Consider the following 26567-nt stretch of genomic DNA (forward strand, 5'->3'; position numbering starts at 1 on the left):
ACTTTTTTTTTTTTTTTCATGTAGCATTAGGATTCATTTTGGAGTTCATTTTGTCTATAGAGACAACTTAGAATTTAGATTACCTATAATGAAGAAAATCATCTAGTTGAACTCTCTGGCCAATTATTTCTCAGTCTTACTGCTGTCACACAAAATAAGTATCTCTTTCTAGGTTGTCTGTGTTATATATTTACTTAGGCAAAATATTGATCATTCTGATCCCCAAATAACTTTCCTAAGCTGTCTGTAGTGAAAGTTAATGGGAAAACTGTCAAAGTCAGTACTGAGCTGTGAGTTTTGTCTTTGTGAGAAAACTGTTGCCATTTGTTCAAAGATTTTCTTCTAAATTTATGAACTTAAACAAGTGCACAACACTCTTCAGACAGCTCAGTTCATTTGAAATCAGGCTTATATCAATTTAGATTAGACAGACAAGAATCAATATGAGTTGTCATCCATGCTGGCCAATGTTAAATTGAACTGAAAGTGACCACACAGTGGTTTACAGTAGTTTAATCACTGTTTTTAAAAATAACTTACATTAAGGTTATGTGACTACCCTGTAAGAAAGGGCTTTGCTTTACCCCCAGTCATGTTGCCTGTGGGTTTTAGCTGAAAAAACAGCACCACCACCGAGTGATTCTTTTTGATTTCTCCTTTGGTACGCATCTCTGTCAAGACCTTTCTATTTTATAGTGCAGAGACCTCAGGAGATTTCCAAGTAAGGCACACCTAGATGGTACAACACAGCACTGTGTTGTAACTTATGCTAGCTCCAAGTGATGTAGCTCAGGGACTGCATGAAGTGTGATGCCTTCTACTGTGGTATGTCCAGCCTAAGTAAGGGCGCTATTTCTGACCTAAAAGGTAGAGCTAGGTAGGGCTGTGGGGTGCATGGCAGCTGAGACATATGTAACATGAGGAAACGTGGTTGAGGATTTAATCCCATTCTTGCTGACCTCCCATTTGCTGCAGCTGACTGCTGGGCTTTGGGTGGGAACCATAGGCTACCTGACACCATTCCCTATGGCACAGACTGAACTCAAGAGACCCCTGGAACAAGTGGAAAATCCCCACAGAGCTTCCTCCCTAACTGCAGACGGGCTTCTGGAGGAGGTTTATATCTTCTGAATGGTGTAGAGGGGGTTGGCTGTCGAGTGTTTGGCTATTTTACAAAATCTCTTCGAATTTCAACATGCAGAGCAGACCTAAAAAGGAAAATAAGGATTGGTATGCCTATGAATAAATTATATCCAGGACCCCAAAATTTGCAGTCTTGTAGGAAATGGGAGAGCTTGAGCTATGTCTAATGTCCCTGCTGGCTATGGTGTTGTTACAAAGAACCAATACCCTACTACCTCGAAACATACCAAGGCAGAAAAAAACAACAGCAACCCTACTTATAGCAGGCCTGTGCTGACTATCTAACTTCCTTGGAAATGAATCTGGACAACTTCCCAGATAACATATCTGTCCCTCTAATTCCTATCTCAAGGATGAAGTTGATCAGAGAAGAACTGTAGAGGACTGGTGAGTTATTCTCACTGTTTATCAGGGTAGCACCTGGAGGTGATCTGATCTTCCCGCCTCCTCAGAAAAATAAATCTGTCTTCCCTTGGCTAGCTCACAAATCTGCACTCAAACCCTTCTGTGCCAAACATGTGCAGGTGTACAGTATGTGTGTTACTACGGAGCCATCTGCAGCCTCCCCTGCATGGCAGTTGTTTTACTTCGGAGTTCCTTTCCCGACCAAATGGAAGTCCGCAGAACAGTTTCAATAGCACAAATTAAGAAACTAATGCTTTCTCACAGTGAGATCAGCTTTGCCTGAGCTCACGTTGCAGGAACAGGAGATTTTCTCTCATCCTGCTTGTCTTACTAAAGGAAATACAGACAGGCAGAGGACATGATATCGCAGGGTGCACCTTTATCCCCCACAAGGGGCATTTGTCACACAGACAGTCCCACTGAAGGGAAGCAAATCCTAGCATTAATTTTCACCAGGAGGGTTTTGTCCAGCTGGTCAAAACATCATGATCTGAGAGCATTGAGGAGGAGCTCAGCCCCAGACCTGGCCCCATCAGCAGAACCATCCCTGACCTCAAGGTCCCACTGAGCATCTACAGCCAGAGGGATGGAGGCATCCCAACTTCCCACCCCTCTCCCAGAAAGCACTGGCTTCTCTCCAAACTAAGCCATTCCCCATCTCTAGCCCCCTCAGCTCGCAGCATGCCCAGCACTACGGCGAGCAAACAGCGCAGTTGCTGTGTTTGTAAGGGAGGGAAGGCAGCAGCGTGTCCATGAAACCGGGAACATCACCATTTCCAGCTCTTGTTCCAGTCGGTGCAGCAGAAAACAGCGGTTTGCCCTCCTGTTTTTCGTAAACCTCAAGGAGCTGCCAGCCAACATGCTGAGCTGGTGAAATTGATGGCTGACTAGACGAACAAAAGAGCACTTTGGGGACCTCCCCATCGTCTGTCATTCACTAATGTTGTCCTCCCCTTGACTTCTGTGGGCTTCCCAGGGAGCCAGCTGTTCCCCACACGCAGGTCTGCAGCTATGTTGCGTTTGAGAGCGTGGGCACAGCTGTGAGTGCTGAACCAGAAACAGGTAGAGAACTTGTCCTACTGCCAGCAGGAGGTAGTGTGGATGACATGTAATCTGGAGGCTTCCCAACGCACCTAGGCACTTCTGCCTGATGGGGCTTTGGCCCCCAAAGCTGTGCCCAGCTGACCACTGGGGTTCTACAAACAAGGTGTTCCTTTAAAATAAATAAATAAATAAATAAATAAATAAAAATACTGACAAGCTTTCGGCCCTACTGGGCATATTCATTGTGTAACATTTTCAGAGATATCTTCTCAAGAAAGGGCAAGTAGAAACTTGCCTCTCTTTACAGTTCCTCCTATATCTCCAGTCCCATTGACTCAAGCCAGCCCATTGCCTCTTTGCAGAAGCACACTCTGCCTGTGTCCATACCTGGCCAGGCCCACAAACAGAGGTGGGAGTTGTGACTGGATGAACAAATTAGTGTCTAACTGCTTCAAAATAAATGTGAGCTGAGCATAGTCCATTTCTGCTCCTCAGGATTTCAAGAGCTTGTTTTGCTTTTGCATTTTCCGTGCCCCTCCCTGCATGGCATATATTTTAGCAGGAGAAACAAAAGGATGGGTTAGACCATATCATCTGATGAAAACAAAGAAGTTTGGGACATGTAAATCAATGTATCATCTGGAGAAATGTCAGCTCACTTTTCTGGACTGAAGGCAGAATGTTTAAAGTTTAGAAGTAAGTCACACAGCAAAGGTCTGCTTTCCCATAGAGTCTGAAATATCCCCTCTCCTGCCCCATTTACTGAGGTCTTCCCTTATTGGTGTCATTTAAATAATCTGGTGAGCATAATATTTAATGTAAGTAGCCAACTTGTCTACATAAGCTTGAGTTGAAATGAGCAGTATATTGCACTGGTAGAAAATACCATCTCTGTTTGCTGAAATAATGGGGAGAGCCTCCACCAGTGCCTCTGGTAAGTAGAAGAATTAGCCCTTTGCTTCTCCAAATGCTTACATCTCCAAGTGCCTGCATCTCTGATAAAGTCAACGGTGTCTCCAGTTCTGAGAAGGTACTTAAAGTTTCTTTGGTCCTAGCTTGTATTCTTTCCTCTTTTTCCCCTTTCTTGCTTTTTCTCTCTCCCCCCCTCTCCCACCTTTTTTTTTTTCTTTTTCTGCGTTTTCTCTTGCATGTTTAGTGCCAAAACAGAAACAGAAACAAGAAAAGGGAGAAAACCAGCCCCAAACTGGCATTCAGTTATTATAGGAAGTTTTTGTAAATGCGTTTTTAAAGTTTTTGTGCGTGTTCCTTTTACTAAAAAGATTTACTAATCCCTCTGGAATGACAATGATTCAGAAGCTAGCAGTTCAAAGTTATTCAAAGAAATGATTAGCAATCTTAGCCAGCTCTTAGAAAAAAATATAAATCTGTTTAGGCCAAATCCTCTTGCTAAAAACTTTCTAGTGACTTATTGTGTCTGCAGCTCAGACACAGCCTGACCTTGGATAGATATTGTATCCACCATTCCTCTCTACAGGCAAGCAATCATTAATCTGGCGTAAACATCAATATTTTTGTAAAATATAACCTCCCTCCAGCATCACTTTATGACTCTGTGATTTACAAAGCCTTAAACTTAGTTAAAATGACCACATACATTGTTTATGGCTTAATTTTGTAGCTCTTTGCCCGCAACAATCAGGTGTTATTCACACAGAACTTCTTAACTGTCCTTGGCTCTGCCTCGACAGGGAACACATCCTCTGCAAGGCAGAGATGCAAGAGTAAACATTTGGCAGGGGTAGGTACCTTTCCGACCTGCTCCCTTTCTACATGGTCAAGGCTCTTATTTTAGCCAAGTTGTTGTATTCTTTCCAACGAACCTGAACGCTCTGCTGTCTGGCTGACATCAATCTGGCAGTGTCCATGTGAGTGATGTCAGTGTCACTCTCACCTAGAGGAACTGTCCGTAAAAGTGAGCAGTGGCATCAGTTTCCAAACAGACTGAACGCTATGCCTTGTCTTACAAATAAAGCACTTCTCAAACTGAGAGTTGTCAAAGTGCCTATCTTCCAGGGTCTTATGTGGGTTTTGTTTTCGTTTTTAGATGAACTTCAGTCAAAGTATTGATATACGTGCATGCTGAGTATAAGATCCCCTACAGAAATGAGTCTTTCCTTCCAGCCTTCCTGTGTTTCATGGGAGCTGGTCTCACTTGCATGTACAGAAGAAACCAGCCTGGGATCAACAATTTTATCCTCACCTGGGAAGTTTCCTCTTTTTGAGTCCTAAGGGTGGAAGATAGTCATTCCTTTTTTGGGAGGACCACATTTCTCTATTCTGCAAAAGGCAGGAACCAAGAGTTTAGCAACACTTGTGAATCCAAAGCATTATTTTAATGGAAGAAGTGATCAAATTAGCCAAAGAAACCTAACTGTGACAGATGCCATCTCCACTGATCAGTTTGCAATTTTCTACCACAGAAAGAGCACAGAGGACAGTGAATACTGACAAAAGAGCATTCCTTTCCAAGCTAACTGCTTTTGAGATGAATGTCAGCTCCTTACCTTGTAATGAGACATATCTATAAATCCTTTATGCGAGAGGTTAATAGGAGCTGGCAGTCTCTGAATCGTGCAGTTCGCTCAGTGCTACAGGGAAGGAACCACAGGCAGCAGAAATCAGCAGAAAAGTGCCTAAGTGCCAGGAGTCAAAACTGGTATCCTCCACTATGTGATTAGATGGGACTTTTGATATATGCTGGAGCAGAACAGCTGACAGATAGCTATGTGGAGGTGGCAAGATTTTACATATAGTATCTAAAACTGAGCTATCCTAATAGCTGCATATGTTTTTTAAGAAGTCATAGAAACCTACAGCCAATGACTGTAATGAATTCAGGTTGTAGTTTAATGGAAATCTCAAGAAGGAATGTAATTAGATGAAGTCAATTAGGCTGCTTGGGGATTTCTAGCTGCTGTTGTTGCTATCTGGGAACCCTAATAGGACGATTAGGATTAACTGAAATCAGCCTGATTGATTAGGGCATATAAACCTACATATGCCAAATTCCGGGGGGACAGTGTGCTGGAGCTGGAATCCATCTGGAGCTATGAGTCAGGAGGATGAGTTTACTCTGTTGGCCTTGGAGAAAGCGACAGATCAAGACTAGATACATGCAATATAAGCAAAGCCAAGCGGTGACACAAAAAGGCTGCTAGGGAAAAGACTGATTTTATCTGTTGTGGCACTGTGTGTGAAGGCCATCCAGTCTATCCCGAGGAAGTGAGACTAATACTAAGCAGACACTGTCCTTAAATAATAATAATAAAAAAGCAATGTGTCTACTACATCTTCTTTGTACTGCTTTTTAGGCTCAAGTCCTTACTCAGTATGGCTGTGAAATTTCCCAGCATGTTGGGATCTTGTTATTTTTGCAGTTCTGTTAGTTCCAGAGCCAAATTTGCACATGTGAATTTAAAAGTGCATGAAAAAACTGCCAGCGAGTAAATCCTGATGTTTCTGTGTCATGGTGTCAAGCACACAAATGCTTATTTGCATACATTTAAAATCCAGTCTCTGCTGTGCATGGGAACCCCACCTGCAACCTGCTTTCCTGGCTGCATTTATTGTGGAGAAAGATCCTTATGGCTAGTAAAGAGTTTCAGCAATAAAGGCTGGAGCGGGGTGTGTGCGTGTAAGTGTGTGTGGGGGGGCAGACCAGCCCTCTGCTATTCAAAGAAGCCGCTCTAAAGCAAAGTAAAGCAGTCCAGGCAGGAGCCTGAGGGATCTGATCCCAGTCATTACCATTCATGCGAGGGAGAGGATATGTCAAGGGTAGGGAACATCTTGGGGGACCTGCAATATGGTAACTCACTTTCAGCTAAGTGGAGAACAACAGCTTTAGCTGTACAGTTTAATAACAGGCTAGGCCACTTTGTGCACCGGCAGGGCTGTTAATGCACAGTAGTCTGCCTTTCATTGTTAGGAGAGGAACCCTGCGGTTCCCATTTGACAGCCAGGAGTAAAATTATTTTGCCACTAACATTTCTCTTCAGCATGAGACTGTGGGGTTGCACATTGCACTCATCCTGCCCGCAGCCCCCTGCACCTGCAGCTCCCTCCTTACAACACAGGAAGGTTCCCATGGGCTTGGCCGCCAGGGATTTTGCTTTTCTCCTGTGGCTCCCATGCTATTCAGCTCTATTTGGGTGGCATACCCGCCTGTGTACCATGGCTGCCAGCTGTGGAGTGCTGTGCAGCATCCTGGAGTGCCTCCAATGGTATTTTGAACAATTAGTAACCAGCCCGGCATGATCATATCCTAATGAATTACTGAACTGTTTTCTTCTGGTTGAATACTGGGCTAAATCCTGAAAGAAAGTGGACACCTGCAGATTGTATTGGCCAAGACCTGTCAGTGAGAATTTGCCTGTGTTAGGACCAGAGGACCTGCCTCAACCCTTCCCAAGGATGTCCTATATTGACCTTAATATCGTTAATTTCTCTTGCCATTTCAGACAGCATGCTTCACACAAGCATCACATAGCAATTCAAAGAAACAGAGGCTCCGTTATAACACCGAATGCCACAATCACTAAATGGCACTTTTCATAGTTACCTGTTGACCCGTGAAAGCATTTTGCTTCCATTAACTGGACTTTATTAGGAAATGATGGGGAGCAGATGATTCTTCCCAGTACTGCCACCTTGCCCATATTATTAATAATCCAGCTCATGTATTCACAAAGCCAGTGTAAATCTTCCAAGAGAAAAGCCATTAGCAAAAGTAGATTATTCAGTGAAAAAAAAGTCCACATTTATCCATTTTTTTCTTGCATCTCTTTCTCAGTTTTGCTGCATCTCTATCAACATATTAATTTGGATGGTTATAAAAATGCTACTGTGATCACTTGAAATCATCTTAATGAAAGCATTTGCTTCATTGAAAAATACTGTATATCATATATAATGTTTTCAACAATGATCTTAACATACAATTTAGGAAAGAATATGAAAAGAAATCTCTTATGAATTCTGCTCAGGACAAAATTATTTTTCTGTTTCCCCCCAACAAGTCAAGGATCTTTTCCCTCCTTTCATAAATGTTTCATATCTATAGGTCAGACTTTGTGGTAGGTGTGATTATACAGGTAATACTTTCAGTGACAGATCACCTCTGACAGCAGATACTGGTGTTTTTTTTATCTCTAAATAAACTGGTTATAATTGACTGGGGCATCTGCTAACAGACATGTTCTTCTTTGTGATTTTTTTTTTTGTTTGTGCGTATATTAAATCCTGTTAATAATATATTTTTTGTCAAATTGTTTTATTTTACCTGGCTTACAGGATGATTTCATTCATATCAGAAATGTTCACTTTTTTCATTCTAGTTTTAAAAACTAAAATCACCATATTTCATGTAGTTAATGTTATTTTTCTTCACAAATAATCCCAGTATCCAGACAATCCTGGATAAGCAAGAGATACTGCAGCCAGCAGTTGCTTCTATCGCTAGACCATTTCACAGATTATTTGCTGTAAGTTTTCACAATATTCGATAGAAAGTCTGAGAGACTTGAGGAGAAAATACAGAATTGTTTTTTAACATGGTGGCATTTGACCAAACAGGAGGGAGGAGGAGAGGTAATGTGAAAGTCGAAAGTGTAACAGAGGCTAGAAATTCTTGAACAGATGTAGCAGGTGTAAACATATTTCCTTATTTTGGATCCTGGATTTAACATCCTCCTACAAGACTTCCATGTGCTCAGGAAAAGAGGTTATATGTGCAGATGGTAAACTGCTAAAATGCCCAGAAGGTTCAAACTCATCTGTGCTTGTGAAGACAGGGAGAATTTGCCATCATCTGACTCACAGGTGTTTGGAGCGCTCTGCATTAGAGGCAGGTTCTGCAGTGCTGCTCTGCTCGAGCAGATGCCTTGGGTCGCACGTTGGACGCACACAGGCTCTTTTTCTCCTGATGTCCAAGTGGCTAAGAACATTAGGAGAGCTCCCTGGAGCAAGGAGGTGGGGAGAGACTTTTTGGCATGTGGTCCACACAGTCATTACAAATTGAGGCTCTGGGCTGTTGCTGTCCCTGGGCTGCTGCTCTCTCTTCCTGACACATTGCACTGCCTCGGGTCACTGCCTCACTGCTTGCCTGCCCATTGTAGTTTTGATCATACATTCCCTTTTGGCACAGAACAATTATTTTCTGCATTCTGCTAGGTCCTCTTCCTGTTTGTGCCTATTAGTCCATGGCCAGCGCAGGAGCGAAAAGAAGCAGGTGTCTTAAATGCTTGGCTGGAGTGCTGGAATGGGGACGCACTGGGGACAGCTCTGGCTGTGCAAGCACTGCTCCCAATGCTCTCGTTCCAGCCTCGCTCAGTGTGGGTAAGCAGCAAGAAAGCACTCGGAAAGCGCCCGCCTCGGAAAGCTGTGCTCGTTATTAATAACAAATGTAATTGTCAGGCCTTGCTTGTAGGGAGGGATGGTGATATCACCACCAGGTGGGCCAAGGATGGGCGCTGCCTTGACAGGTTTGCCCTCAGCCCAGCACTGCCCTATGGACTCCACTCAGGCTGCCTCCTTCGTGGACTTCCCCATCCCCGTGATGTGACGGGCTGACCAATGCTCATGGCTCTGTGTCTGAGGCCAGATCCTCAGCTCACGTGAATCAGTTGTGTCAGCCGAACAGCTGGCCTTACGCACACTGGCCAGCCTGCACCAGCACTCCTCCAAATCTGATGCAGGGTCATGGTGAGCCTGGGTGCACCACCCTGAGGAGCAGCTGGCTTGATCCAAATCTAGAAGAGATGTCAGCTGTGCTGAGAAATAGTCAAGGTACCCACTATTTCCTCCCCCCATGTCCCTCCAGTTTTGCCAAGATCTTAAGTAGCTACCAAATCTGCTGGACTTATACACTAGGAAAGGGATGAACAGCAAGGTGGCAAATTTTGTGGGTGATGCTATGTTATTTATGGTAATAAAAACATGACACATGACAAAAACATGGTCTCATGATACTGAGTAATTGGGTGATAAAATGAAGGCAAAAATGCAGGATAGATCTGTGTATTGTAGTGCCAACGGGAAAAGCAGAAAACTGAGGGCGCTAGACTGGCTGTAACCGCTCTGAGAAGATATCCTGGAAGTCTGTGAAATCTAGATATATTTAAGAAAATGTCAGATGCTTTTTTGGTGTTCCAAAAAGCAAATCAAATTTTAGCAATTATTATGGAAGGAGCAAAACCAAAACCACTGCCATGCATTGGTATAAATATCTCTGATATGCCTGCATCCTGAATGCTGTGTCGTTCAAGTCCGCTAGCTTGAACATGGTATGTGGGAACTAGGGAAAGGTCCAGGCTGTAGAAGAGCTTCTGTATCCGAATTTCTAAATAGATTGGGAGTATCTGCCTGGAAAATGGAAGAATGAGTGGGATATGAGAGAAGCTTGTAAAATCATGAATGGTTTGGAGAAGGCAAATGGGGAATGATTCTAATTGACTCTCATAACACAAGAACTCGGAGCATTGGATGAAATTATTAGGTGGCCTGTTCAAAACAAACAAAACAAGGGCTCTTCTTTACACCCTGCTTTGCTGGAGCGTGCCACTAATTGTCACAGGATGCTGTAATGTCAAAAATTGATACGGGTTCAGAAAACAATTACACAAATTCATGGAAGCAAAAATCCGTCAAGAGCTATTAAATTTAAAGATACTACATCTGGCTCAGGGAAGTCCGTGAGCCACAGCTTGCTGGAGTTTGGGACAGTATGCCAGGGAACTATTACTGCATGCTCACCCCCCTCTTCTGCTGTTCCCTAGGCATCATCTGGTTTTTATACTTGAGACTGGTTGTTGGGCTGGATGGACTTGTCTCAGCCAGCCTGGCTGTTCTTATTTTTGGATGCCAGGAAATCAATTTTTCCACATCCAGCCTGTCGGAAATGATTCCCTTTCTTTCATACAAGGACTTGGGTAGAGTGAATCGTGAATTTGTACTCTGCTGATTACCGTATTCACGTGTAACAGAATTTGAAGTCTCAGGTAACACAGACAGCATCCTGTGCAGTGTGTTAGTGCATCTCCAAAGCAAGGCAGCAGATGTATATATTTCACTGGCTCTAGTCCCACCCACATGTTAATTCAACATCTAATGCTCAATCTTCAAGGCCTAAGTAGACGGGGGTTCACTGAATACCAGAAATCTACCTCTCAGAAATCTCTGAGACACACTTTGAGGTCCTACTTTTGTGGGACCAGGGCTAGCTGCAGAAGTTTGTGAAAGCCTAAGCAAAACCCCCTACTGACCAGGGAAGCAGTCTTCAGAAGGCAAGGGCACAACCGTACGCCCAGTCCACCAGAAGAGAGGCAGAGATCGGTGCACCCAGGTACAACTGCAACCATTTCATGTGTTCTGCAGCTTTCTGTGGCTCTAAAAACCACAAATGACCAGTCTCTGAGGTTTTTTACAGCTAAGTCACACATCGTCTTTTCACTGCAAGTGGCCGAGGTGAAGTTTGAGTGGAGCAGCTCATGTCCACTGCTCAAGGAGTCATTGCGTCAACCAGACCAGGATGGCATTTTTTACCTGTTAGCAGCAGCACAGCTGCAGAACCCCCCAGTCCTGCACCTCCCAGGCCTGCAGAGCTCACAGAGCACCAAACTGCTTGTGGGATGATCATATTAATCAACTTTCCACAGGAAACTGGGTATGAACTAATGGGTCCCGTGTGCTGGTAGCTATAGTGCGTGTCAGCTATCATTATTCCAGTCTTCTGCCTTTCAAGGCAGGATGCGCGTGCCACGATTACTGCTGAATTTCAGTAATTTCATTAATACTGCTGTTGATGCTACATCAGGGGCTGACCACCCTGGCTTGTGAGAGTGCCTTTGAAGCTCACAGACCCCTGCGGGCTTTGTGCCCCCAGCCCTCACTCCCCACTCACACCTCCGGCCCTCTTGGGCAGTAAGCCCCTGCCCGGGCAATACCCGGTGCCTTCAGCCCCCCTGGAGGACCGGAGACTGCAGTTATTTTTATTTTTATTTTATTCTTTGACTGAGCCACCGGCCTCCCCACGCTGAGGCGAGGCCGCGCCGCGGCGGTCTCCCGGCAACGCGGCCTCCCGCGCCCCGCCGCCCCTAGGGGGAGCCCGGCGGCCGCTGGCCGCTCGATGGCCGGGGTGGGGGGGCCGGGTGCCATTAGCACGGGCAGGGGGGCGGCGGGGACTGGAGGGCGGGGGGTCTGCGGGGAAAGCTCGGCTTCAGCGTCCTCGGACCAAACCAACCCAAATATCGCTCCTCGCCAGCGGTTTCCAGCACGCAGTTTTCACCGGGGGGGATTATGCGGTTGTGCTGTGCGTTGAGGAGCTGCTGCTTATTGCTGGGGGGAGAAGTGGGGGTGACACCGGGGAATCTGAAGAACATTTCAGTTTTGTGAGGATGTTGGCTTTGTTTTCCTAAAAAGAGCTTGCAGGCTGAATCGCTGCACGTGTTCAGTCAGTTCTGGCCCCACCATTGTGGGGTAGGTGGGTAAATAGGATGTGTAAATTTTCAGGTATTAGTAGCTGAAGCATGCACTAGGAATACTGGTGGTATTGGAGCTGAATGGGTGCTGTGAGGTGTTTGGGGTAGCTGGGTTAGTTTATCTGGGCCCGTTTTACAACTGGGGAAGCTGAGGTGGGAGCCATGGGCCCAGAGTTGCAGCAGGAGCTCCAGCAGAGCTGTGCCTAGCGCAGGCGCTGTCAGATGGGGCTGCCCCATCCTTACCACCAGCTTCCTTGGGGCTTGAGGGAACCGCCATAAGCTTAGGCAGCTTCTCTTCTGCTCTGGGCAGAACAGAATGAGCGGAGTTCAAAAAAAAAAAAAAAAAAAAAAAGTGATCTGTCTGATCTATCAATTTATGTTTTCTCAGAAGTTATGCAGGGACTGAATTCTAGACCCACACGTTGGGATTGGCACTGGCACATTCAAGGGCATGGAGGTACTATGGAAAGGGGATGGAAGGGATGCAGACACAGGACAGCTACACGTGCGGAGGGCTGTTTTGCTGTGACACAACCATTTCACTCCTCCTGCTTCAGTGCTCACAGTCAGTGTTGGGGAAGGGAGTTTTCCCATGGCTGATAGACAGGCATCCCGAAGAGCCTCAAAGGGGCAAAGCACACATACAGAGCAGCTCCAGACTGGCATTACAAAAACACAGCTGTCACTGGCAAGCAGGGGCAAAGAAATCCTTTCTCCAGCTATTTATCTTTCTTGCAAGAAACTTTAGTATGTGGATGTTACAAATTTTGATCTGGCTCCACAGATTCAGCCCATCCCATCTCACTGCAGCTATCTTAATCTGGCAGTGCTGTCCCCGTTAAGAAGAAGTCCATATTTCTGATCCAAGGGCTGCTGCAGGGAAGTACTCAGGCTGTGGCAGAGCGCACGTCCACCGGGAAGCTGCACCCCTGCAAGGAGGCTCCTTCCACTAAACATGGTAGCTTCTCAGTCATGTGTGACTACTATTGAAACAGCAACACAAACTGGATTAGGCCGGCACTGGTGGTTTCTTGGTTCAGCAGGCTAGATTATGTAGCCTGGAGAGCAATATTCAGCTGAAGAGCAGTATCTTCTACCTGAAAGATGGTATTTTCTTAAAGGTGCAAATTTGATTAAATACACCCTTGCCTTAGCCCCAAGGAGAAGTGATCCTTCCTGCAATACTCCATCCTGTCTGATGTACCTCTACTCACCTGTCACACATCTACAGGTCTGGTGACAGTAGGAGAGTATGAACCTTCCCTACCTTGGCCAAGTGTGCTGCTGATGATCACGTCGGAGTGCTTTCATAACAAACTCCAATCATCAGCAGACAAGTTACAATCAAGGTTTTCTTTCCATCCTCAGGCCCACTGCAGGTTTGAGTAGTGCATCATTAAAATGATTGGATAACGGATTCATCCACAATGCGGAAATTAAACTTGACCTGTCTAATCATATCATAAATAGCAGTTGGAGGGTATGTTTTAATTCAGCTGTCAACCACAGATCCCATCTAAAATGTGTTGGCGTTGGGGAAACAATTATTGGTGAGAAGAGGCAATATTGATAGAAAAGGTGTGTAGAACATAAAGATGCACACATTTCTTGTTCCTGAATATATTGCATGAGCATTACAGGAAGTTACCAAGAAAAGCATTTATTATTAGGTAAAATTCCAAGCATTGCACCTGACCAATACTGTCTTTAAGATCACTGTATCATACTTGCTGTCAAAAGACTATGGAGTTAACAAAATATTAAAAAAAAAAAATTGCCAAAAAATGTCTCAGAGTTATCATGTTCACAGAAGGGGAAAGGAATATGGACCTCTGGTGGATCCTGCTGCATGGACAGGGTGCCTCATTTCTTATGGGAGAACTTCTACAACAACCTACAGCACACCCTCAGTGCCTGGTAATTGCCGTCTGCTCTCGATCTCCTCATTAAACAAGAGGTAGGGTAAAGCAGTTTATTCCCTCTTGCACTCTTCCTAAGGGCTAGCTGTGTGTAAACTGGCATTTACTGTACAGTATGTGGCCCTCATTTACTCCCTTTTATGTTGTTTTCCCACCCACACCCTGGAATGTCAAACTGCTTACCTGATGCTGCACTTGTTTAGGAAACTATCCAGGGAAATACATTCCCATTTATTTGTCGTCTGGGAGGACAAAGACAAGTGCTTCCGACAAAACTTTTGCAGTTGGTTTGGCATAACTTTGCAGAAGGTTAACTGGCTGGGCCTGCCCCTGTTGGTGTTTGCCAACAGTAGCAACATGGGCTGGGAGAGAGCCCCCCCTCTCTGTATGCAGAATAAGGTATAGCTGTCCCCTCTCATGTGCCAGTCACGATTGGTGAGTATCATACGAAGTTGAACAATCAGGATCTTCAGGATAGAAAAAGACGCATGAAAATACAATAATTTAAAAACGTGTCAGAACAAATAGCCAAAAAAAAACCACAACCAAACAAACCCTATACAGCACACAACAGTGCAATAGACACTCAAAGAAACTTCTAGGCTTCTTTTAAAACGTGCAAGTTCTCTGGCACAGTGTGGGGCAGAACTGATCCATCCTGGTGGTTTGGGAGGCAGCTCACTAGAAGTCCATCACAAAATTGTGCCACACATCTTATTGTTGAAGTCTTTGCCCAGTAGTTTAGGTGTGAGAAAGAGTGAAAAAACAAGTGAGATTTCAACATATTGTGGTGGTTTTCAGGGGATTCTTTTAATGTAAGCCATGCAAAAAAGGCTTGGTAGGATGAAACAGAGATAGGAGACTGTGTCCCAGTTTTATGATGTACAGTATCTCGCAAATTCCTGTGAGTTAGAATCAGTGAATAATGCATAATAAATGCATGATTTAACACGATATGTTATCTGAAAAGGAAGCTCTAAGAATATAATTATTATTCTAGGTAGCACCATAAAACCAACCAAACAAACGAAAAAACACCCCCAAAAATATGGTGGATCAAGGAAGATCAGCAACATGCTACTAAAAGTCTTTGTTATCTTTATAGCTGAGGAAGGTTCAGCATTTGTTTCACCTGAAGAAGTTAAAAACAAGGAAAATATATTTCTGACATTTTCTGATAAAGAAAATTAAAACCCTTGAAAGTATGATTCAAAGCTGAGAAAGATTTTTTTTTTGAATTCCAATGTTCTTTTAAAAAATATTAAGTGTAATTTCTATTTAAGGATTACTAGCAGTGACAGATAATGATATCCATTTAGGATAACTGTCTTTTAGTTCAGAGTGTCTCCCATTTACGTTGCAATGCTCAGACTGTCAATATTATTTCATTACAACATAAATAGGAGACATGACTATTATAGTTGTTTTGGTACTAGATAGCAAGAGTCTTCAGAGATATGACAGTAAAATTAAACCATTTTACAATTGTCATATTATCATACAGGTAGTAGTAGTGCATGCACCATGTACTATAGCTATGAACATGTGAAGACATCATGTAAAAAGGTTTGTGTAAAACTTAGCCATTAAAATAATATTTTAAATTAGCCTTTAAAATAACATTCACATTTTAAAGTGTCTAATAGTTGCATTTAGGAATAGCTTAGTCGTAAGAAGTTTTGTGGAAAATTTGTTTTTTTTTCCAGCATTTTATCACCAGCATTTTTTGATAAAAAGTGAACCCACTAGTTTTTTCTCTGTGTGTGTTTTAAAAGGAACGGGCAGTTTTCCTGATTTTCCAGGCTTCCTCCCCAAGCAGCCCCAGCTGAATTGTGTATGAAAGGTTGCTGTCTCTGGTTACTGCCTTACAGACCATGAGGAGTGCTCTGGTTGTCTCAGCAGAGAGGCTTCCACTACAACTTGTAGGTTTGCCTATGGAAAAAGGCTGAGGAAAAGGCATGCATCTAGCACAGATTTTAGGCTTCTCCTGGGCATCAGTCAGGTGTCAGTGAGCCCTAGGAAGGAATAAATGGGTTGCCATAACTCTTTTTGTCCAGGTCCAAACATGGTTTTGCAAAAACAAAAGTCAGACTCTACCTGTGCCCCCCATTTGTGTTTCACCTGTAAGACCACAGCGCTATGGAGACTGTCTTTAAACCTCTGTGGGTGACGGACCACTGCTGTTAGCTGCTCTCAATCACTTGTTGTCTTTGGTTATTTCACACTGAAAATAAAAAAATATTTTAATGCTTAAAATGATGACTTCTATAAAGATGGTGTATCTAGTATTTAAATGAGTGTTTTTATGACTTTAGTTATTTATTTATTTTTAATTTCTAAAGGAAGTGCAAATCGTTGTGTGGCCAAATTACACCTACAGACTGACAGTGGGCTTGTCTGTTGTGGTTACCTTTAACAGACCTCCCTTAGAAGTAAGCCACAGAACAGGAATCTGCAAAATGAAGGTAAAAAACAACACCTCACCATAATGAGACCTTACTGGAGACAGAGGATACTCAGGGGTTCCCATCTTAGGTCAAGCAAAACTAGATTGCTGGCAATTTACATTCAGCACAGAAATATTACTTGTCCCATGAATTATTTAGAGTACATACTGTCTTTTCAGTATAGATATGCACAGATCTGAGCTAAATAGAGCTTCAGTCACTAGGGCCTCCAAGTAACACCATGATGCAAACGTTAAGTGGTAATCATAAGGCTCTAACTACAACTGGCTTCCTATTTGCTAGATGCAGATATTCAAACCTTCTGTTCCCAGTGAACACGTTGGGCACAAATGTGACAGTGCCTCACAACACAGAGCAAAAGTTGAGCTGAGATTTGCTAGGTATGTAATGAAACGGGGAAGTGGATGAATTTCAAGTGCAACCAATAAAAATAAGCTGCTTGTGTAAGTATTTTGAATATATTCAGTGCTAGCAAGATGAGAAATGGCATAAATCAAAAGTTAGCCATTGCAGAACAAAAGCTGCTGCGGACAGAGGAACTGTAACTTTATAGGCAAAATTGAATTCAGTTCCAGGAAAAATGTGCACCAAACATAGCTGTCTTGACAACCCCATTCAAAGAGCTACTCAAGATGGGAGCTTTATGGAGCTGTGAATAAAAAGCCTTCTGAAACCATAAAAGCATCACTCTGAATCTAAGGTGAAAAAGCTCTAAATTACTGCGACGTGTCACAACCTGTCAATTTATTAGCAGATGCTTCTAAATCAGGATTAGGAACAAAATATTAAAACCTTCAAAAGTGGCATAATGGAACTGTTCTGAAAAGGGAGATAAAATGTACACCAGAGGGCTGAGGCTTCTAGGACTTTTGCTAATGAACTTCAGAAGGATGCAGACAATAAATCAGATCACAAACAGCTGATGCCAATTTTCAAAAACAGCACTTGATTTTAGGCATATGGGACTAGAAAAACTTTTGCAGTGACTTTCTGTGGAAACATTTTAGTCAGGAATAGCGAAGCAAAAGAACGGGGAGCTGCTTCTGCTCTACCTTCCTTTTGTTCAGAAAGTGCAAAATGCTGTCATTAAATCAGAATTTTCCTTTCCCACAGGGGTGTGTTAATGTTTTACTTCCAAGGCCATGCCTGATGACAGCAGGCAGCCTATGTGTTAAGGTAAGGGGTCACAGCAGGGAGAAGGGTGCTGCGAGCTGCCTGGCAGTAGTGCTGCAGGCTGGAGCCTCACTGTGGGGCTGCTGCATGAGCCCAGGGCCACGGAGCTCTTAGGGCAGGTGTGGGAAAAGAGCTGGGTGCACACACAGTGGCTGGGTAAGCAAGGGTGGGTTGCAGAGGCTGTGCCAGTCTCTCACATGGGCAGTGGTCACAGCTAGAGGGAGGGGATGGAGGTAGTGATTGCCTCAAATGCCGCACCTGTCCTCAGATGATGTGTGAACGTGGCTAAAAGGGTACTGTGGGGCTGGAGGCTACTTACTTCTCCTGCTGACACTCTTCCACTTTGCTGACATGCTTTGGTCCATGCTGCACCCATGTGTGTCCCCTCTCCGGCAAATGCCCTAAGCCCTTCACTAAAGAGTTATTCTCATGCTGTCTGACTCAGTGAATATTCAAGCATTGCAAGCAAAGTGGAACAGATCCAAAAGGAGAGACTGAGGCAAAATGACCTCATAAGGCAATCTTCTTGCATTTAGGGCACACTTCTGAGGCTGTGGTTCAGTGATCCAGTGCTCCTCCTATAGGATCAAATGCAGCCCGGATGGATTTGTATTCCAAGTGCTGACACTGGTTTTGTGCTGGTTCCAAAAATGTTGATGGGTTATCTTCAACACCCAGCTTTATGCTGACAGAAACTGCTTGTTGTCCTGCAGCCAGCAAAAGGCCAGTGCAAGGGTAAAGGCAGCATAAAGACCAGTCACAAGGCAGGTTCAAGAGAAATAAGCTTGTTTGCTCCTTTCCGACCTGGATCAGATTGGTACTTGTGGTACATGTACAGATTTGTACAAATTTGTGGCTGATCAGTGGATGCAGGTGTGGGAGATGCATTCTCAAATCCTTGCTCTAGAAGTGACTGAGACAGAGAACAGTTACTGTAGAGTGGATTGTTGAAGATACTTGCCCAAGGGGGGGGGGGAGATCTTTTCTTTCTGACCCTGATCAAGTGACTGTCAGTTTATTGAAAAATTGAAGAAATTACAACACACAGTCCTGAGAATATCTATTCCCTCTTCTGTGGGGAATTGTACTAGAGCTTGTTGAACAGTTTCCTTGAAAAACAAATTTTAAAAGGAAAATGATTTTATCCCCCAAATCCCTTTTTGTCTTGTTCAAAATGCTTGTGTTTTTCTACAGAAATAGAAGAAAATTGGATATACCAAACTCCATCTTCTGCTGAGGACTCAGCTGAATCAAGCACTTTAGTTTGCACACTTTGTGCCCCTAACTAGATATTCCATGCCAAGAGCTGCTTACTGTCTCCCATGCTTGGAGAAAGCTCGCCCCCTTTCTCAAAGACTAAACCAAATATATTCTGTTCACTGTATGCTAATTAAGAAATAATGGACACAGCAAAAGGGCATTTCCTGGGGATTAATGACTGGCTGGGTGAGTGGATGGCCTGAGACTTTTAATTAGAAGTGCAAGCTTCCTCTGTTCTGTCACAGGAACTTCCATTTAAATTAGGTTCTATTGAATTCAGAGGTTTTTCATGGCACTGAGTTCACCAGTGCTGACAGGTCCATGCCCCCCAGTTTAATGGGTGGCAAAGCACACTAGAAAGATAGCTTTCAACTGTCTCATCGCTGTGAAAGTATTACTTCTACAAGTGTGTCCAAAGATGCTCATTTGTTCTGCTGGGGCCTTCAAAAAATTTTAACTGGTTCACCTGTGGTAGTGAAAGAGTTGTTTTCAAAGTTGCAGGTGTGGGAGGTCATGTCAGAGGATCCTGTCCATTTGGAGTCTACACTGAACCCCATCACAGCCCATCACCTACATAAAGATGGGGGCGAGCGGGTAGGAGGTGGACTTATGGAAGGAATGAGAAAAAGAAAATATATGGAAACCAGGGATGTGTCTTGCCTAAGCACAAATAGAAGAAGCTTTTTTATGTGCTGAGTGGGCCATGGCAATGGCTGTGGCATAAACCCAAGACAAAATAAAACTCCTTGAGTTTGTTTCCTTAAAAGCAAAAGAAAACACATCTGTTGTGTGTTTCTGCTGTTGAAAATCCAAGATCTTTGCCTTTCCTGAGCAGAGGTTATGCTATATGCTACCTTTGTTCCAGTCAAAGAGTAAAGCCCCGAGGCTTTAAGAGCTGCTGCCAAGGGCAGTATCTGTGTAACTCAGTCAGGCCTGGGTAGGAGACTTGTTGGTCACAGCAGACATGAGCTGGACCCAAGGCAGGAATGCTGGAGTTAACCTCTGTTGGGCATGGAAGTGCCTCAGCACCTCCATTGCACGCCTGCCTGTCATTGCTGAGCTGGGACATTATTTTGGTCTTCAGCTCTTCCAGAGCTTGTGCTCTATCTCCCTTTAGTACTCATTAGCAAAACAAAAGCAGGATCAGGCCCTAAATTTATGGAAATTAAATGCTGTCAAATCTGTTTAACTCCTCTAGGACTTTTTCACAACTTTATTATAGTTGCATCAGAGGCTGATTTGTTAGGAAATAGTAACATATTTTCTGCTCCCCCTCTCATAGCACTACTGTACAGAAACTGATCTGACAGGGAACAAAAATCTCAGGCTGAATCAAGAAAACAAGTCATCGTGCATTTAGACTGCTAAAATACATTATTGGAAATAAATTCAGTGTTATGCTGAAAGCCAGTAATGAAATCTCATTGAAGATGGTGGGTGAGAAAGCCTCCCTTCCCTAAGGAAAAGCCTAAAAATTACCTTCTTTATGGAACATGCTCACTGAAACCCTAGGAGCCACACATACCTACCACGCTGCACACGCCTGGCAGCTCTGAGAGGTGGGGGCTGAGGCAGTTCTCCAGGATCTGGCTCTAGGGACAAGGTGGCATATGATGAAAATGAGCAGTTCAGAAAGCGACAGCAGAAACATCAGAGAAGCAGACAGAGGAAGTCACAAGGACACACCAGAGCCAGCGAGGAAAATCCTTGTAGCCTGACCCTGAGAAAAAGCTAAAAGTGAGCAAGCTTGGGTTCTGGCTCAAAAGAAGCTTGGAAGTGTGAAAAGGGAAAGCACCACCTTTTGTTTTGACTCCTGCTGTGCCCAGGGTAACAAGACATTGTGTACATTCTTTCTAAATAAACAGAAGCATATTAACAAACACAATTCACTCTCATCCATTTGTTCTCCAAAAAAGAAAGAACCTGTAGGGACTCTGAATATTGGCTAACCACACGGTCGAAGAGGGTGATATTAATATAGGGAACTTTCTCCTCGGAACTGATTTTGTCTATTCCTGCTTCTAGTAAAAGATTTTAATCCTGGTCTGTGATGATATTGTCATTAGCATTGTCATAGCAACTGATAAACAAGGAGAAAGCGATGTGCAACAACTTTTTTTTTCTTTTTTTTTCTTTTTTTTTTTAAAAAGGCAGTCCAAATGTCTTACTAACAAGTAATTTGGTGACAGAATTCAGCAAAGCACTCGCACAGTAAACGGGTTTATCTTTAAACATAATGCTCTTTTCCATTTTAACTGAGCATAAAATTGTATCTGTAAAGGATCGGCGAACAGGCAGGGCTTCATGCCTCTTGAGCAGATCCATGTGACATATGGTCTTTCCAAGCAAGTTTTATCGGCTGTGCACAGTAGCAGCAGATCTGAGCTAATGTTCCTGTGAAAACAAGTGAGGGTTTATCCAAAACTGAAGAAGGGGAGGAGAAATGCACCTTTGCCCTGCTGTATAGATTTTAAAAAAAAAAAAAAAACTTACGTCAAACTTATGACATACCACTATAAATATAGCTGCTACTGGTAGTGACTAACTCCAGCACACAGGCGGAGCGAGGATGAAGGCAACTCAGTGCCCGGTTCAGTTCCCTGTCCACCAGTGATGCCCCAGGCATATTTCAGCCACAGGTTGCCCTGAAGCCCTGCATGGAGCAGGGTGGCTAATGGGGCCAGGGGGCATCGCTGCCCAGAGGGGCTTGCCCCCAACCTCTTCCCAACACAGGTGCTGTAACCAGCACAGAGCACGTGTTGCTTTTTTCTAGATGGGTTGCACGAGGTACTAAGAGCACCTGGCCTCCCTGCTCCCAAACAGCCTGCTTCATGCTGGGAAAATGGTCGAGGACTCTTTACTTAGCAGCAGTGAAAGGCAGGATGAGCCTCATACACAAATACACACATCTTGTGTCTATTTTAGCACAGAGATCAGGCCAAATAATGGCCCGAAATTATTTTCAAGCTCACTGTAACCTCAGCTGGGGACTCCTGCCACTGACTAGTACTAGAAGTAAGCCCCGTAAATGAATTGGTGCTGGCATTACAAATGGAAGAATAAGGCAAAAATTAATGGATTGTAAAACATTTCTGCTTCGAAAGGATTTTACTATAGTAATTGTACACATACAGAACAGAAATAAACAAACGTATGCTCATATGGTTATATTCCCGCATACACTTACACACACACACACATTTTTATAATTGTATTTACATTTACGTATGCATATGTATAAGTGCATTAAATAACAGGTAACATAACAGGGAAAGCTGAATTGTAAAGGAAAAAAGTTGGAAAAAAAGTATGTGTGGCTCCATTTCTCCACAGAAGGCACATGTTCAGAAGAGCTTTTAGTGTGCTTGAATGGCACTAAGATGCTTTTTTAGTTATGAGTGATTTTTCTCTCATTCTTTCAACAATTTAATATTTTGTAGGTTGAGCTCCTCAAAGTCTTCTCATCAGCAAGAATTAACTCCCTCCATTCTGAAGTCTTTCATGGGCACTTCTCTCTCCCCTTCTGTCTGTGTCATCCTTCTATTCCCAAGCGTAAGTGCCAATTTTACCTCAAATTCTTTATGAAGTTCAGCGAGATTTTTGTTCTAGGTGGAGTTGAGATTTCTGAAAAGCATTTGTGCAAGTTTTTTGGAATTGACACAAGGCTGAACATGAAGGACAGAGCCAGAACCCATCTATTTACTATTAGCAGCAGACTGAAATGAACTTTCAGACAAATTGAACAGTTGCAGCAACATTTCAGTTTTAGACAACTGTGATTCCACCAAGGTAATATGGAGAAAGATACCAGTGTAGGGGAACATCTGGGTCAGAACTGAGGCACTAACAGTACAGCCTGTGGACTGTCCCAAATCCTAAAATTGTAGGGGAATTAGCAGGTGAGATACATATTTGTTTTGTGGCCTGCCACTTCGCTTAGGAATAACATCTGCCTGTATTAAAGCTACACAATGGAGCGTACGAAATGAATCTTTTGCAATCTATACAAATAGAGAAGAAGCAGGCAGATGCCAAGAAGAAAAACACACAAGTAGTGATAGGCAGCTGCCCTGAGGAACCGCGAAGAAACCACATCGCCTCAAAGCATCTTTTCATCTCTGACTTTGTCTTGGGACAGGGGAACCAAGCAGAGTCACTAACTCCAGGATGGTTGTCCTGGTTCCAGTTAGGACAGAGTTAATTTTCCCTCCTAGTAGCTGGTAGGGTGCTATGTTTTGGATTAGGATGAGAAGAGCGCTGATAACATGCTGATGTTTTAATTGTTGCAGAGCAGTGTTTACACCAGGCCAAGGACTTTTCGGCTTCTCGCTCTGTCCTGCCAGCGAGCAGGCTGGGGGTGCAGCAGGAGCTGGGAGGGGACAGACCCAGGACAGCTGACCCAAACTGGCCAAAGGGGTATTCCATACCATCTGACGTCATGCTAAACAATATATAGGGGAGGCTGGCCGGGGTGGGGGGCCGGCTGCTCGGGGATAGGCTGGGCATCGGTCAGCGGGTGGTGAGCAATTGCATTGTGCATCACTTGTTTTCTTACACATTATTATTATTATTACTATTATTATTATTATTGTTATTATTATATTCCTGTCTTAATAAACTGTCTTTATCTCAACTCACCGGCTTCACTTTCCCGTTTCTCTCCCCCATCCCAGAGAGGGAGGGGGGAGGGTGAGCGAACGGCTGTGTGGTGTTTAGCTGCCAGCCGGGTTAAACCACAACAATGGTAAAAACAGCCATAAATAATAATTAATAAGTTTTTAATAGACAAATATTAATTGTGTGCTAACATAAAACACTGTGGTATAAATATAGCACACAAAATACTCTGCAACAAAGTAAGAAATGCAAGGTGCTGCACGTGGGTCAGGGCAATCCCAGATATGAATGAGTACAGAGTGGGAGAAGAACTCACTGAGAGCAGCCCAGCAGAGAAGGACCTGGGGGTTCTGGTGGATGAGAAGCTCGACGAAGATGATCAGGCGGCAGGAGTACCTCTCCTGTGAAGACAGGCTGAGAGAGATGGGGATGTTCAGCCTGGAGAAGAGAAGGCTCTGGGAAGACATCACTGCAGCTTTTCATTACTTAAAAGGGGCTTGAAAAAAAGATGGAGAGTGACTTTTTACATGGGCAGATAGTGATAGAACAAAGGGGAATGGTTTTAAACCAAAAGAGGGGTATCATTTAGATGAGAGGTTAGGAGGAAATTCTTCACTCAGAGGGTGGTGAGGCACTGGCACAGGCTGCCCAGAGAAGCTGTGGATGCCCCATCCCTGGAGGTGTTCAAGGCCAGGCTGGATGGGGCCTTGGGCAACCTGATCTAGTGGCTGGCATCCCTGCCCATTTCAGGGAGCTGGAACCTAGAAGGTCTTTAAAGTTCCTTCCAACCCGAGCCATTCTATGATTCTATGAAGAAAGGTTTTGTGCTGACTCGGCAGAAGTAGGTAACAAATGCCGCTTTTAAAATAGCTCTTTCTCAATAAAGGGTAATCGGTTCTTGCCTTTTCTCATTGTGTGAGATATACCAAAGACTTTATTCATTGGAGAGCACTGTGCAAAGTTGAAGTAGGAAACAGGAAAAATAAGGATGTCAATAGGGTTGTAAATTCAGCTTGTATGTCAAGGAAATGACAATAAACTGGTTCACTTTCTGGAAAAATCACTGGTAATATATGCCATTCCTGGAATAAAAGTAACAGACATTCAGTATATCAATAGTTACAAGGAATAGAGGAGGATGTCACTGTCGCAAAATCACAGAACTGTTGAGGTGGAAAGGGACCTCTGGGGACCGTCAGGTCCAACCGTCCTACTCAAAAACAGGGACAACCCACGTAGGTTGCTCAGGGTTTTGAGTATCTCCAAGGATGGAGACTTCACACCCTCTCTGGGCAACTTGTTTCAGTGTTCTACCACCCTTACAGTAAAAGAATATTTTTGTTATATTTAAAAGGAATTTCCTGTATTTCAGTTTGTGCCCATTGCCTTCTGTCCTTTCAGTGGGCACCACTGAGAAGAGTCTGGCTCCAGCTTTCATACTGTCCACCACCAGGTGTTTATACACAGTCCTCCAGTCCTCCAGAACCTTCTCTTCTCCAAGCCATACAGTCCCAGCTTTCTCAGCCTCTCCTTGTATGTCAGATGCCCCAAGCCTTTAATCATCCTTCTGGCCCTTCAATGGACCTGCGCCAGTATGTCCATGTCTCTCTTGTACTGGAGAGCCCAGAGGTGAGCCCAGCACTCCAGGTGTGTCTCACTGGGGCTGAGCAGAGGGGCAGAATCCCTCCCATGACCTGCTGGTGATGCATTGCCTAGCAGCCCAGGAGGCTGTTGACCTTCCTTTCCACAAGGGTACATTGCTCCTGGTAAACTTGTAATTCACTGGGAACTCCAGGGCATTTCCTACAGTGCTGCTTTCCATCCAGCTAGACCCAGCCTGCCTTTGTGCATGGGATTGTTCCTCCCCTGGGGCAAGACTTGACATTTCCCTTTATTTAATTTCACGAGACTCCTGTTGGCCTAGTTCTCCAGTGTGTCAAGGTCCCTTTGACTCGAGGCACAAGCATCTGGTCTGGCAACCACTTTTCCCAGTTTTATAGCATCTGAAAATTTGCAGAGGATTCACTCTGATGCATTGCCCGTGTCATTAATGAAGGCGTTTAAAAGTACTGGCACCGGTATTTTCCCCTGAGGTTCACAACTAGTGACTGGCCTCCTGCTGGGCTTCATGCCGCTGATTGCAGCCCTTTGAGCCTGGAAGTTCAGCCAGTTTACAGTCCATCTCACTGACCATCCACTTAGTCTGTAATTCATCAATTTGTTGGATGTTATCTGAGTGATGATATGGGAGACAGCAGTGGAAATCTTGCCAAAGGTAAATCACATCCACTGCTCTCCCCTCATACACCAAGCCTATCACCTCATTGCTGAAGTCTAACAGATTGGTCAAGCATGAGACAACTTCAGTTTACATCTTACTGGCTTGATTGGAGAGAGCTGAAAAACTTGTGCCACTCTAGTGGCTCTGCTTGATGTAGGCCTGAATGCCAGAATCTAGGCTACTGTTCCTTCTACCTTTCCAACCTTTTCTGGAACTGAATATCAACTTCCTGAGGCTCAATTAGACAGGAAGGGGTAGAAACATCCACTCTATCATCTACTTCTTGTTATCTTTGCAATAGCTGTCAGTTTTAGTTTGTTCATTGATCATTCAGTGGAGCAAGAGCAAGCAGATGAAGGACCATTCACTCCTTGATGTTGTTAACAAGCCTGTCAAACTTTGACAGTTTGAATGAGAGAGATTTCATAAAATTATGAGTGAAATTTTAAATGTCTCATGGAGCCATACCAGAAAACCCTTCGCTGTCAAATGAGCACTTGTGGTAACATTTTTTATTTTATTTTATTTTTTTCTGCTTGACTCAGCACTTTCCTTACATCAGATCAATCAGGTATCAGGTTTTTGGAAGTGTCTCTTTTATTGTGGGCATGCTCAGCAAGATTAACACAAGCATTATCAGTCAATTTACCTGCTGACATTACTCTGGCGTGGCATATCAGTACTGTCATTTGTGTGCACACAGCAAAATAGCAAGATAGTTATGATAAAAGCTCTTCAGAGTGGTCTAAGCTTCTGTGTTTCT

At 43.9% G+C, this 26567-nt stretch overlaps 1 protein-coding gene and 1 long non-coding RNA gene across 2 annotated transcripts in view; one reads left to right on the top strand and one right to left on the bottom strand.

The window, feature by feature from the left end:
• The window catches only part of LOC310894206 (uncharacterized protein), a 182138-nt gene extending 169156 nt beyond the window's left edge, over window positions 1-12982 (top strand). The window contains exon 9 of the mRNA XM_083824066.1: window positions 12871-12982. Coding sequence (XP_083680192.1) covers window positions 12871-12948 — 78 coding nt within the window. The 3' untranslated portion in view covers window positions 12949-12982. The remainder of the gene's footprint in view (window positions 1-12870) is intronic.
• Window positions 12983-14038: 1056 nt separating this feature from the next.
• The window catches only part of LOC310894210, a 34373-nt gene continuing 21844 nt past the window's right edge, over window positions 14039-26567 (bottom strand). Inside the window, exon 3 of the long non-coding RNA XR_014579676.1 lies at window positions 14039-16229. This is a non-coding gene — a long non-coding RNA (uncharacterized lncRNA). The remainder of the gene's footprint in view (window positions 16230-26567) is intronic.

Source organism: Anser anser, assembly GCF_964211835.1.
Source record: "Anser anser genome assembly, chromosome: 2".
Classification (NCBI taxonomy): Eukaryota; Metazoa; Chordata; class Aves; order Anseriformes; family Anatidae; genus Anser; species Anser anser.